This window comes from Hylaeus volcanicus, chromosome 4 (assembly GCF_026283585.1).
Source record: "Hylaeus volcanicus isolate JK05 chromosome 4, UHH_iyHylVolc1.0_haploid, whole genome shotgun sequence".
Classification (NCBI taxonomy): domain Eukaryota; kingdom Metazoa; phylum Arthropoda; class Insecta; order Hymenoptera; family Colletidae; genus Hylaeus; species Hylaeus volcanicus.
This window is the reverse complement of record NC_071979.1, coordinates 21,923,123-21,937,943: the sequence shown is the minus strand read 5'-3', so window position 1 is coordinate 21,937,943 and position 14,821 is coordinate 21,923,123. Positions and strand designations below refer to the sequence as shown.

The following is a 14,821-nucleotide window of genomic DNA, read 5'->3' as shown; positions in this document are numbered from 1 at the left end:
TCGAATCGCTTTAATATCGTGTTTAATCACTTTGCACGAAGGTGGAACTGGATTTATCGTGAACTGAAACTAATTATTTTGATGGGACGTTCCCCCTTCTGAAATATTTCATGGAAGACAAATGTTATTATGAAACTATGAGTATACTCTTATCATTCGAATGCGAATTATTAAAGGAGTCCTTCTCAAGCCTTATTTCCTTAATGGAAGATTAAGTGCATTAATGGAAAGTATTATTTTTAATTTCAGATGCAAAGGCGTGGACTCATTAATGGCATACGTGTATATAGACGGCAAAAAGGAGAAAATTGACTCGTTTTGCGGCGAAATGCCATTACGACCTATCATGAGCAGTGGGCTGCGACTTTCGTTGGAATTTCACGGTGTCACGTCGTCGCGTCACTCTCGAGGTTTCAAAGCGGTGTATTCCTTCACAGAAAGTGAGTACAATTTAAATTTATCGCCCTGCTGCACACACCTGTGACGTAATTACAGAGTTCATAATTTCAAATAATATTACATCATACATATCTCTATCCGAAAGCAAAAGGAAATCAAAAATTATAATTCACGCAACTGTCGTTTCAAAATAATAGTTTTTCCAAAAACATGTTTCAAGAATTTTTTAATGGCACTTGTTAAAATTTTAAAGGATTGTTTTGCACGCAGTCTAAAATAACCTTTAGATTCTAGATTAGAAGCAAATAAAAAATATACTTCTCGGACACGTGAGCTTAACAACAGATTAGAAGGAAAACACAATCGGTACTGGAAGCTTGGGTAATACCCTTTGTAAATTATGAAACTTAGAATAGAACCTCAAGAACAATAGCACAATTACGGACAATCCTCTTTAGCGAATGAACAAGTTCCATCCATACAAGTATTACTGAAACAAATTTCTTGGAAATGTATTAACCCAATCAAGAAGTTTGTTCTCAACAATCAAATAAAGGACTTCTCTAAATTTGTTACAAAAGAGATAGAAAAATAAACAGGGTTTGCAGAAAGAGTCGATAGAAACCTATATAAGCATCTTCAATCACGAAATTCAAAGAATAATGGGTTTTTCATCGATCACATTTCTCAAACTTACCTTTGATATTCATACACGTCTTGAAACATCGTGCCGAATGTTTGGACAAGTGAAAAAGAACAAAATGTCCATGAAATATGTAAAGCTCCTGAGCATGATGCTCGATAAAAGTTAGGAGCGAACCTTTTCGCAGTTTCGAACAAGATCACATTTTTATATTTGCAGTACCTTGAAGGAGGCCTCGGTACAAGCCACGTAGAGGAAACCCCCCAGGTGTAGATAACACGATACTTTGAGAACACGTTTTCAATATGCAGTAATTCCTGCTTTCAAGTGACAAAATTGGGAACTCCAATTAACTCGAAAGGGGGTATAGGCAGCGACTGATTAAGGTTCTGTAGACCCCTGGGGCTACAGGTGCTATCAAGTTCCCAATAATATCTTCAAAGGGAACAAAAGTGTTTAAAAAAAATTTAACTAATTTTTATAAGAACACTAAAAATGAATATCGTATCGTTATCAATATATTAATGAGATTTACTCGATGAAAATGAGTCCAAACACGACCACAATCGGACTATCTTTAATTGCATTAAAGTAATATGAAAAAAGATAATAGAAAATATTGAATTAGGTCATTTGCATAATTTTTGGCGCATACAAGATTGCTGGAAGAATATCGAAATATTTTTACCAGAAGCGTTCTCTTTTATTCGCTAAATAAGAAATTCGAGGGTAGTAAATTCAGTATGCAGGAGTTGCAACGTCTTTACCTCCTCTCCGTTTCCCTTCGTTCCTTCTTTCCCAACTCCTTTCCGTTCGAGTTCTAAACACTGCAATCTTCGAATGTTTTCCACCAAATGGTAGAAAAGTTTCGGCATCAAAACGCTTCCGCAGTCGGGCGGAATATTCGCAATGGACCGAACTTGTAACCCGTAGCTTAATCCCGTCCGATTTCGCCCCGTGCTTTTAAATTCGACCCCTGGCGCGTTATCTGTCGATCCCCCCCTCTCCAATCCCCGCCTCCGTGACCAACTCGTTTCCTGCGTAGAGAGAATCCGAAAGATACGAATTTTTGAGTTTCGAAACGTGGTACGTACTGGGCGTTTACCACCCACATTTAACAACTTCAAAGGATGATTCTGTAGGCCAAAATAAAACGAAAATCGAGGATAAAGACAGCGGGTTTGAAACGTTGTGTTCGTGTTATTAATTGACAACATCGACTTCAATTGGTCACTCTTTGCTGTTGTGTAGAAAATTATTACTAATAATTAATTGTAAGATAAATTCATAAAACGAATTATTGAATTTCTTGAAATAAAGTATGAACATGAAGAGTGTTCAAATTATGTAAAAGTTTTATTGTAGGTAGGTTCAAAAAGATAAGACTGGTAAGGAATACTATTAACAAGAATCTATTCGTGAGATATATTTTTGTATTTTATAAAACAAAAACATTATATAGAATTTTTAATACAGAAACCTCCAAAAAGAAGCCGTTTATATAAATTTTCAACCCGAAATTAAACATAAAACGCGTTAGCTTTAATTCTGTAAAGGCCCGCATTGAAAAACTTTATTGCATATTTTCGATTCACTTTTTCACATAGAACGTTCAAATATCGTCGCTTGTATTGCCAGTTACCGTGGTTCCGTGTACATCGTGCCCGAACCCCGGCGCGCGCGCAACGCTGAATCTTTCCGGGGGTATAAAGACAAACACACTTCGCGATCCATTTGTTCTGCAGCCCGGGCATTCCAACGTGCACGCTGCAATCTGAACCTCGCCTGCGGATGATAAACGGCCGTACGAAGAGAGACACATTGCTATCACGATAGAATGCTCAACGGAAATTGAAATTTTGACGGGACGTAGGCACGCAGGAGAAAGGGCCGGACTGCGGCAGACGCTCCTCGCGTATATAAGACCGTACGTCATGTTCCGATGTTACGTCCCGAACACGTCCTATACCAATAACTTATTCTCAATGATGCGTATCGTCTATCTTTAGTCGAGCACATCGAACCGATTTATGGCACTGACAATATCTGAATTTACCGAGTGAACGAAGGGAAGCTGCCGAGCCGGAATGGGGCAGGACAGACAAGGCCAGAGGGGAGGGTCAGTTCTGTACACTTTGGTACATTCGACGAGCGTTGTACGACGTAACCCTCGTACAACACGGATCACTCGCATCGTAGCCCGTGTGGCATACCTGTTACTTCACGGTTTCAGGGATAAAATTGCACGAACTAGACGTGTTCTAGGAGACCGAATTCGTAGAACATGATTTTGATATCGAATAGAGGAAATTAACTGTTGTGTTGGGTAATTCTGTTACAACATGGTTTCGGGATAATGCGGTTAATTAGTGGTGTTTTGTACGAGAGGCGTGTAGGAGGATATGGGTTTCCCGGAGTAGCGTTTGATCCGTGTCATTTTACATCGAATTCGTGTTGTGAGAAATAACCCTCTTATTACATGATTTGTTTACAACGTGATTCGTGGAGACAAATCAATTCTTTAATACTGAATGATGTAGTTTAAGTGACATTGATTTACATGCAAATTTAAGAAAAAATGATTTATCTACGATGAGTTTCATTTAAGTATATAAAGTAACATGCTTGTATTTCTAAAGCCACGAATATACAGTTATACCGTTCCTCTCGCACTTTCATTTCGCTCTGCATCTCATTTTACACTCCCATCCTTTACGTAAGTTTTATATCTTGGAAAATCTACGTGGAGAAGAAAAAGTTCAGCCAAGGTCAAACAAGGTCAAATAATAATACTTCAGTAGCTGAATATCCAAAACAATATTAATTTTATGACAGATGCACCTTAATAATTCTACACTCTGTACCAAATTTCATGTCACGATAGACGCCACGCGAATCCTTTTCACATCCCTCCGCGCACAAGTAAATCCCTTTGAGTGTCAGTTGACGAAAGGATCTCGCATCAAGATCGCGGAAAGTTCCGCGTCATTCCACCGCATGATTATTTACCGAATCCGTTCGTCGCTTGATTGGACAAGTTTCTCAACGTTCCGAAGTTCGTCCGCGGAAGAATGGAAAGCGCGGAACGGTTAAGAGTACGCAAAAAGCGAAGAGCGCGCGCGCGCGCGCATATCGGGTGCCGTGTTAATTTTAAGAGAGAAGTTTGCAATGTCGGCTCCGCGGCGACTATCTCTAGCTTCTGCGCGAGTGTTGTTCCACCCTCAAGTTCCGCGAACTGAACGAGGCACCTATTATCGCGTAATTGAAACGCGAACAAACGGATTTGGTCCTATTCACAGCGGCAGAAAAGAGAATCTGCGGCGTCGAAAGTTCCTCGTTTGAGACGGGAGTCAACCTCCGTTGGCTCGAGCCGTGGAAACGAGGCACGGCTAACGATAAAAAGTTTCCCTTTAATTGCTATGGTAGGATATCCCTCCCCGTGGGGAAACTTCAAAGCGCGGATATCGTCCGTGAAAAAGCTGGACTTCTCTCGTCTCGAGGGCTCAAAGCGTTCATAACTGGATTTCGAAGTTATTTCCAAGACAGCGCGTGTCCCGTCATTGAAATCAAAAGCTATTAAAATATCTCCGGAGCGCGCTGACGCCGCGACTCAAAGCATCATTCGAGAGGGAAATTTTTGAACGGGTACTCCCGAAGTTCCATTGCAACTGATACTCGCGTCCGGAGTGGATTTCTGCGAGTGGAAAGTCATTTGCTGGTCACTTTTGACGGAATCGGTGGAACTGGGGCACGTGCTATTTCAGAAGCACCCAGCGTTTGTCTTTAATTCTGATAGTGGGATTTAGATACATATTTGCTCGAAATAAACGTGATACGAGAATCAAAAAATGTAATTCTGAAAGGACGCACGGATAAAGCTTTCCGCAAGGAGAATATACAACCAGCCGGTTTCCACGTATGGTGTTTACGAAATATGAAAATGTTCCAAAAAATAAAAGCTCGTTTTGCTCTTTTCCTATTTTTCCAGCTGTACAGAATGTAGCTCGTTCCTCTTTTTTCTTGTTTTCTGAAAAAGAAAACATTCTGCGGGAAATAAAATACGAAACACTCCAAGAGTTTATTCGTTAAGTGTGCATAGTTTATGACTAGCCAAAAGAAGAATTCCCTCGTGATAGGTTCACGTATCTAATTCTCCTAAACCAATTAAGTGCGTTCGACGTTCATATTCGTCATTGCTTGATTTTAACTCCGTAGTCTGTGGAGATCATTTAAATCTAAATTCCGCAGTTAACAGATTAAGTCGTGAACTTCTTTTCGGTTATCCAACAAAGGACATCCACAACGCGTCCACCTTCCCATTCCCATTGTGAGATTCTAATGAAACGTGATTAGCTGCGGGAGACTGAGAGATTCAGTTAATATTCGATAATATACCGTATCTGGACGTATAGTCGATATGGCGATGTAAGCTGCTTAACACATAATCCCTGCCGTTACAATTCCCATCAGCTGCCCTAATAAAGATCATTCCTGAATGTCGACCAGGATTCTACAGCGTCGTATTGTAGGTCAGCACCTACAACATCGAACCGACGGTGAAGTACCATTTCAACCGTTCTCGTATCCCCAGATTCACGTCGGGTAACTCCCACGTAAGAGATTCGTATTGGCTACCTGTCACGTCCACAGAAAAGAAAGGATCCCGACTCCCTGGTTTCGCTGACTCTTTTAGGCAGAAGTGATGTGACTGATCTAGAATCCACGTGGAGTTGTATGCCTATTGGCGATACCCGAAGCCTGAAGTCGATTGTACATCGCCAGAAGCCTCCGACGCGCAGCGATGGCTGATACTATTCAATCCCTCGAAATCTCCTTGCACAGAATTTAATACGCCTCCTAGAGCTTCCTGGTCGAAGCGTTGTCAAGAGGATATCCATGAATCGATGTATCGATTGCAGCTCTGAGAGTGCAAACGTGAAAACTGGCTGCAATAGCTGAAATATGCTTCCCGGTCTAGAACGTGGGCGACTTGGCTAGTTCATTAATCTGCCGCGATAATCGCTGTAAGGCTATGTATAGCCGAGGCTTTCTTCCGCGTCCCTCTGGAGCGTGGTTAATTACCATAGCGGTCTACAGCTTCTGGTGGCTTGTTTATACCAGTGTCTTATAGGATGATTAACAGTTGTCATATTCTTGGGGAGCCGCCGCGTCCGGAGCGTTTCTGCAGAAGCCTCCGCGCTGTGTTTGCCCCTGGTAATGCCACCATTTCTCTGGCAAAATGGATGCTTCTTTGTGTCTAGGCCAGGTTTAAGAGCCTTTGGAATTGCTCCCGTGAATCTGAGTAGCTATGGATAAAATGGTGGACAGTTTACTTCATGGAGATATACTATCCTTTTACTTGGACAGGAGACTGATGATTGTTTGCTTGATGATACCAAGTGAATAGACATAGATTCAAAAATTATCTACTAGCATCTGATTTATTAAAAAAAGAAGTAGTTGTATTGCTAGAGGATTTAAAATCGAACATCTCAAACGTGGTACCTAGTTAAACTGTTAATGAAAAAATTGAATAATATGATACTATAGAGTTCGATCTGGAGTAGCATAAACGTCGTGAAACTAGGTGGAGAACCAGGTCCGCGTGGACGTCTGGTAGGAGGAGGAACAGTTCCAGCGTTTCCGTCCTTAGGGATCTTATGTAACTTGTCGAGCTATAACAATATTGTGATAAGGGTGCAACGTAGGAAGTGCTAATAGACAATTCAAAGTTCTAATGAGGTTCACGATCGAAAGCAGAGAAGATTCTGTTTCTTCCGCATGGTTGGGTATCAATCGTAAACTTAATTGCCCCGGGAAGGTAACTTTGAAAGGCTAGTGTATGCGTTTGACCTGCATGGAAATTGCGCCCGTTGCGCGCAGCCTGCCTTTGGAGATTCTCTGTAAGCTCTTTTTACTGCGATGCATCAATTGTCACAGTCGGCCCGAGTGTTTCTGAAGTATTCTTTGGCCGTATGGTCCATCATATGTCATCGTACTTTAACTTAGGATGAATAACAGGATCATGAATAACTATCCTTGCATGTTACGAAGAACCATTGCGATCAGAAGATTTTCAGAAACTTTATATTTACCTCTGCTACCTCCTTCTTTACAAACTAGCCACGTGTTCTCAAATAAAATCCTGACAATATGCCTCTTCATACGTAATCTCAACTCCTAGTAGCCTAATAGTCTCTCACACTCTGTCTCCCCTGAATTCAAGCCACATACTGAACCTTCTCCATCCTTATATTAATCGAGGTCACCGTTCCTTAGTCAGGATATCTCGCGACAATAATCAACACACAAACTGTATTTTCTGGCTCTGAAACTGGCTCCTTAATTGCAGAACCTTTAATGTTGTTTGAAAACACGGGGCTGCGCAGACTTCGTGTTTCCTCGGAACAGTAAAACTCCTAATTAGCGCCAGAGTTTTCATAAATTATCGTGTGCACTGCGCCTCTAGCGCGATACTACTTCTCAAGAAATTAAGCGTTTCAACGCGCGACTTTCTCACTGCGAAAGAACTTTGATTTCAGCTGTCGACGAGAGTTCTCATCGCTTAATTTAAGGCGTTGAACGTCATAGCGACGCCGTGTTGACATAAATTCGACGACTTTCACTACAGTTGCTACGATAGGCTCGACATTTATTATCAATCGAATTGGAGACGGTATCGATGACGATTATGAAGACGTTAGGGTGACGACGATTACGTTTAAAATATTTGACACGTGAAACAGACATTCATGTAGTAGCAAAAACAGTGCATATTTCTATATACTTTGGGAAAAAGTGCACATTTGCATTTAAAATATGCATTTTCATGAGCGACTATAATTTTATCGCGACTGTATACATCATGTCATAACAGAGGATAGTAAAATAGAAAAAAAATCAATGTTTGTAAATTACTGTATACATTTCAAATGTATATAGATATTCGATTCTGAATATATGATATTTCCTCAACGATATGCAAGCTACCCTGAAATTCCAAAGCTGCGACAATTTTCCAAAAATTTCCTATCCACTCCTCACGTAATTTCCCCAAGAATCAATTTGAATATAGCATGGAGCCAACGAGTGTCCCCCCATCGCGTAATTTAACGCGTCGAACGTCACAGCGACGACGCGATGCCATAGATTCGACGATTTTTGCCAGCGTCGCTGTATAACCCATCGACCATTTATTATGATTCGATTGGAACGCGAAGCCAGAGGGTGGGCGGATGAAAGGAGCGCGTCTCGCAGGCGTCGAACGTTTCTTCTCGAAACGGTTTTAGAACGCAAATCGGACGACGTAAACCCTCCTCCATCCCCTGTCCCTACCCTCTTCAGTTAGAATCGTCGAAATTGAAGCGTTGCTCCTGTGTTCTCGTCAACGCGAAACTCTATTTTAGCACCTATCTGATCGACGATATATTCCGAATTCCTGTCGACGCGGACGTCGCTGTGTCGGGACAGGAATGACTCATTTTCAGGGGCTAGGGAAAGAGGGGAGGGAAGGGGTGTCGAAAGTCGTCGGTATGCCGGTTCACACCCGTTGAATCCTGAGTAGGAACGAGCCCGAATGCGACGACGATGACGGCGATGGACGTCGGGGGACGAAATCGATGCGAAACTTTCCGAATTCAGTCGAACGAGTTAGATACCATCAATAGCAACAGCGCAGCGCGGGGGAAGCGGATACTCGACGACATATTTTTCCTGACGGGTTTTCGTGAACTCCTTCGAAGGGAACCTGACGGATTTACGAACCCCGGCGAGCGCGAAACGTTTCCAAGAGTTTCGAAAACAACAGGGGGTGAATCCCGTGCATTCGTCGCCGAGGACCCGATACACGCGTACTTATCGATCCCACTGACGCGTGTATGGGGGCGGAAAAGCACCACGAGCGTGTCACGTGGGTGTTCGAGTGCACGGATGTGTGCTAGGGTTGTGTCAAACGCTCAAAACTTGCGCCCATATCCGCGGTAACGTTTTAATGTAACCTGGCGTATTTCGCTTCCAAACTTCGCCCCGGAGTTCAGATGCAATATTTCCGGCGCACTCGGCGAAGTCGATACACATCTAAGGGGTGGTGCATTTAAATGGGAACAAGTAAATGGCTCCGTTATTTGCGCGGTATGGAAAAACCACTGAGAAATGGTAGAACAAATCTTTTCTTCGTTACATTTTTCTACGAGATTTCAAGGGTATCTGTTGTTTTTTTTCTAGTGGAATCATACGTATAATTCGGGGATGAAGTTTAGTTCGAATTAAAAAGATTTTAAATAAATTATTCTGAGGACATGTTTCGGGACGATTTATTTAATACAGTCAGTCCCATAAATTGAAGACATTTGTCTAAATTAAACGACAGGTTTGATGTTCCCAAATAAATATTCATTATAAACATATATATGTGAAAAGTTTGTTTGTGTAAATATTTATCATGAACCATTTATTTGGAAACGTCATACTCATAATTTAATTTAGACAAATTTCTTTAATAGGTATAGAGGGTGCTTATGAGACTGACTGTATTATGAGCACACGAGCAGAATTCAAAGCAAGCAATAAAGCAAATTAATCGAGTCCTCTTGTCATTATCACGGCATAAATCACGGTATAAACGCGCCTACAAGCCACCGAACGCGAGGATCATGAATGTAATCCGCAGCGAAGAATCTCATAAGCGGCTCATCGGGCGCGTCGATTTCAATCGGCATTATAGCGTGACAATTTACACCGGTGTTTATAAAATCGCTGCGCTTCGTCGGGAGATTAATTAATTCACAGTTATGAGTATCGGGGCGCGTTGAACTGTGATAATAAGAGAAATCAATTCGCGGTTTCGGATACACGCGACACGAGCGAACGAAACAGGCGCCGGAAACAGGCGAATTTTCGTCAAATCGGGGCCAGAAATGATCATTTTCAATTTTGAATTAAATCGTTAAAGTATATTACAGTGTGGGGCGATGACGATATCAGTCTTAGCGACAAATCTGAAATTATTTGTTTATTTTTTTACATTTTACATTTTTATCGCTGTCTTTGCATGATGATACAAAGATAATGGTAACACATGACGATGTCGACACACTGTGACACCTGCACGTTTTGCACACATATGTTCCGCATTTACATAATAGCGAATATTTTGCATATTTGTATGTATTCTGCGCACATCTGCATATAAATCATGTTTTTACATACAAAATATGCGTTCTCATGAACAGCACGGTTTAATTATGACTGAGTACGTCATGGCAGGACAACTGAGAGTAAAATAAAAAAAAGAAAGACGCAAAGTATGCAAGATCAATGTTAATAAATGTTCCTAAACAACATTCAGTGTCTCTCGAGCTATTTGAAATAATTTCACTCGCCGATACGTAAGACATCCCTCCATTTTGTTCTAAATTGTCCTCTTAAAAATCTACCACGTTAAGTATTCTCCTCTCTCCCGCATTATCACGTAAAGAATAAATAATCCTATGCATACGAATCGCATTAATTCGCTCCCAGCTCCTCGACATGGTTAAACGAGGTTCGATTGGTCATTCGGCGGTTCGCGTATTATTCCAGGCGAGTCGCGCGAACGAGGGCGTGCCGGAATCGTTATCGTTGATTACAATTGCAAAGTTGGTAAGCAGGCGGACAGGTAGTCAGGCCTGGAGGAAGGAAGGAAGGAAGGAAACGAAATGCGGGTTTCGGGCAGGGACTCGGTTACACACACTGCCAAACCGAGGCTAGGGCCCTCCGAATCTTTTGTAATGTAGATCGCGGCGCGATTTTACGACAGTTATGCTACTCGAAAGTGTGATAAACAGCCCGCACCTACCCTCATAGACGCGGAACTCGAGATGGTCGGAACTACGGGGCGCGCACCACCTAATCGGGATTCGAAGGTGGCCGCCCCTCCCTGTCGGGGAGAACATAAATTGCCAACTCGTATATACTTGAACATTCTTCAACCGCCCGGGTATTATGAAAGTTCTTGTGAAACTTTATCAATTTAACGGATTCGCCACGTGTATCAGAGCAAAAAAAGGATCGCGCCCCTTCTACAATCCCCGTTGACTTCCAACGGCTTCAATTACTCTTTCCAGTGAGGTACCTGCCTGCGTACAGGCTGATTCAGTGCTTCGGCGAAGTTTGAAGCACGTTGACACGACCACGGAGGTAAGGTAAACAAGTGTCAGTGATTGAGGTGATTGTGAAAATCACCGTTGCCACTCGTACAACGTTTAAGCGAAGACGCTGAGTCGGTTGGTGTAAAGCTATTGTTCTTCTTGAGTGTTTCTGGGGGAGGAATCTACTTGTGAGGACGAATGAGGTCCGAAAGTAGTTGCAATAGAAGGAATTCTTAGTGTAACGCGAAGAGAAAGCTTTGGTAAAACGAGCTGAAGTTATGAAGTTCTACATTTTTATTCTCGGAACATTATGTGATAGATTTATTACCTTCAATTAATTTTTTATGTGAATTTATAAATTATTTCACGATGCTTTACTATGGCATCTAATTTCATTCGACCATCCTTTAACTCAACTTTTAGCTTCCAATTCCATCAATTTACTCCTCCGCGAACCGTGGAATTCCTCTGTTAGACGAACTAAAAATGTAAAAAATACAAACCAAAAACGAATCTAGAAACGAAAACCGATTCACAAACGGACGCCATTGTAATGTAACCCAATATAAGTGCGCACAAAGGACGTCGGTATTGCGATCCATTGTTAGTTTTATATCGCTGTCTGCCATTTTATAGTAAAATAGGGATTCACCTGAGAATAACAAGCCTCGTTTTTATAGCTTTCAACAGAAGAATCAAAAAAACATACTTTGACCTCGAATTTGCAAAAGTGTACACCCAAAATAATACCGAAAAATCGTCTTCCCGATTCACGAATCTTTTATCACGGAAAAGTCGTCGAGATATCGCGAAGAATGCTCGAACGGGTGAAGGAAAACAACGTGTGCACAGATGCGAGCGGAGCAATAACGTAAAAATGGCACGTGATGCGTTTCACGTGGCGGTTACGATAAATATTTTAAAAGCATGAGAAGATGTCACTGTTCGTCTGGCATAGAGATACCTCGGCAGGGTGTTAGAGCAAAATTGACGTTCTTCACTGTGTATGCATTCGATCTGGTGGTTACGTGCCCGCGCGGGAAACCAGTATCATAGCTAGAGAAATTTTCTTCTGGGGCGATCTTAAAAAATTGATGCCACTGCTCGTCCCAGGTCAGTTTTATCGGCGTAACGGGCTATTAAACGTGCCATTTTATTGGATCGACCGCGCTGCAAATACCAGACGCGGCTACCTTGTACAAATCTCGATGCTCGAGACCGCAACAAAGTCCGAACGGTGAACGGACTGTCATTCTGTCGCGTAAATTGTCTGGAGGAAAAGGAGCCATTGTTGGCTGAAGAGAGAGCTCGATCTTGCAAGTTAAAATAAAGTGGTCATATTTGAGAATATTTTCTAAAAATACTAGACGATCGATATAAATATTTTATTGCTGTGCTAGAGGTATGTGGTTTGTACGATGTTTCTGGCAATTTTCATGAAGATATCTCAGTCTTTGCAGAAAATGACCCTGAGACTCTGACTGACTCTGACTCTGACTCTAAGACTCTGTATCTGAAATCTTAACATGCAATAAGAAATTTACATGGGGCACGATGGGGTGAATTTTTCTGGTTCTGACGGACAGAGTTGAATGAAACAAAAATTTCTAGAAATCATTATTCAATTTTATCCGACAGTCAGACGTTCGCAATATTTGCAAAAATTGTTTACTTCTTTGCCATCAAACGCTCGTTCCAACAATAAAAACCAAACTCAACTTAAAAAAAGAAAACAATTTCCTAACTACCACACGTCCCTAAAAGGAAGACGCATTCGCATACTCGAGGCATTCGAGTACAGAATAGAGTCTCGCGAAAGGGGCGGAAAAATTTCTAAATTGCAAGGGTGAAACGGTCGAGGAAGCGTGTGCCCTCTCGGAAAAAAAAAAGGTTCAGCATGCCCGGGCGGAATTGAAACTGAGTTATTTCTCTGGTTACAGAACGCGAACGACGCTTCCTTTTTTCTTTTATAATTCCGCAAATGCGCGGTACGCGTGCAGGTGAACATCAAAGCCGAAACTTTTTCAGCGTTGGGCAGGAGGCGGTTGGCCGTGGCGACAGGTCGTAGTCCCGTGGAAACCATGCTGCGGCGTACAAACAACCTCCTGTAATTTCCGTAAAAATGCACAAAGCGTCGGCAAACGTGGCGATCTCGTTACTTTAAACCAACGGTTCTGTCGACGTAATCGAGGCGTTGCGTTTGTTGCTCGCAAAACAACCGTGCCGCGCCACCGTCCTCCTCCTCCCCCCCCCCCCCCCCCCCCCCCCCCGAAAAAAAAGGCGGGCGACGGCAATGCAAATAGGGTCATTTCAAAATGAAAACCCCAAGCGTGGCGCTCACCGGTGAAGGGGGGAGAGGGTGGGAGGCGATCCAGGATCCCAGGGCGAGGCGAAAACGCTGGAACATCAAAACCGTTTGGCTTCGTAGCCGGCAATATGAGACTCTAATTTAGAACGCACACACCGGTGTTCGATCCACGCAGAGGCAACGTTGACGTGTGCCACTGTCGGACGAGATCGAGCGGGAACGCACGAGCGAAATGGCACTTAGTCAACGACGACGCAATTTGCAGCTCCCTGTCGTTCCTCGACGATTGATACATTCCACGGTCGTTTGGTTCGACGATTCGCGATCAGGGCGTGGGTGGGCCAGGGATTCTCAACCGGGATCCATATGGGCAACCGGCGGACCATGTGCTCCTTGGAGGGCCAGGAGTGAAAAATTTAGACAAAATTAGGGGGTAAGTTAGAAGTTTCAATGGGTCTCGGAAGTTACTACCAAAATATTGCAATGATGTTTCTATAGTGGTAGGGAGAGCGACAGGAAGAGGGTTGGGGATTGAGTTTTACTTTACTGGTAAGTCCACTAGTGCTTATTACCTTACAGACATACAGACGTCAGTGGAGGACTCCATTTATCAACAATACGAACCCTATTGAATCAGTATAATATCCTCAATGTGGTTTAATCGTATTGTGCCTCAACTGTAGACTCCAGCTTAAATTAATCTCGATACTACAATCTCTATTTAACGTAATCAAATGTACGTATTGTAACATGTTTATCGCTAAAAGGTGAAAGGTGTGAGTAAATCAGGAGTAACCGTTTCGCTAAATCGTCGGTAAAGAGTGATTTACTAACGTGTACCACGTTTATTCCACGTTATAATACAATAGAAATCTAACGGTGATATATTCGATACTGCAAACGTTGAATCGGATTCAAGGGGCTAATAACACGGCTGCGAAGAACGGATAAAAAAATTAAATTAATGTGTAATCTCATCGATTCGTTTAATGTTTGCTTTACCGTAAAACGACAAACTAGTAGTACCATATCGTTTATTACCAACTCAAAGCTATTCGTTCCATAATAATCTCAATTCATGCTAATACAAATGACATTCGTGCACATCGTAATTAACCGTTATTCACGAAATATTCCATTATTATTGCTGGATACATCGTGTGATCTTATTGAGCATATCGACTCCGGCATGAATAGTTAATTAAATCGCAGGAAGAATTATTTTTAATAATGGAAGGCAAAGGAAGTTAATTAAATCATAGGAAGAATTATTTTTAATAATGGGAGGCAAGAAAAATTCAATAATTGAAAAATCGATCTTACATGTTTCAAAACTAATTATAA

The 14,821-nt window shown here is 42.0% G+C and overlaps 1 protein-coding gene across 1 annotated transcript in view; it reads left to right on the top strand.

Moving 5' to 3' along the window:
* LOC128875329 (suppressor of lurcher protein 1) overlaps positions 1-14,821 on the top strand; it is a 469,960-nt gene that overhangs the window by 430,412 nt on the left and 24,727 nt on the right. Inside the window, exon 10 of the mRNA XM_054120827.1 lies at positions 250-440. Within this exon, the coding sequence (XP_053976802.1) occupies positions 250-440 (191 nt within the window). The remainder of the gene's footprint in view (positions 1-249; positions 441-14,821) is intronic.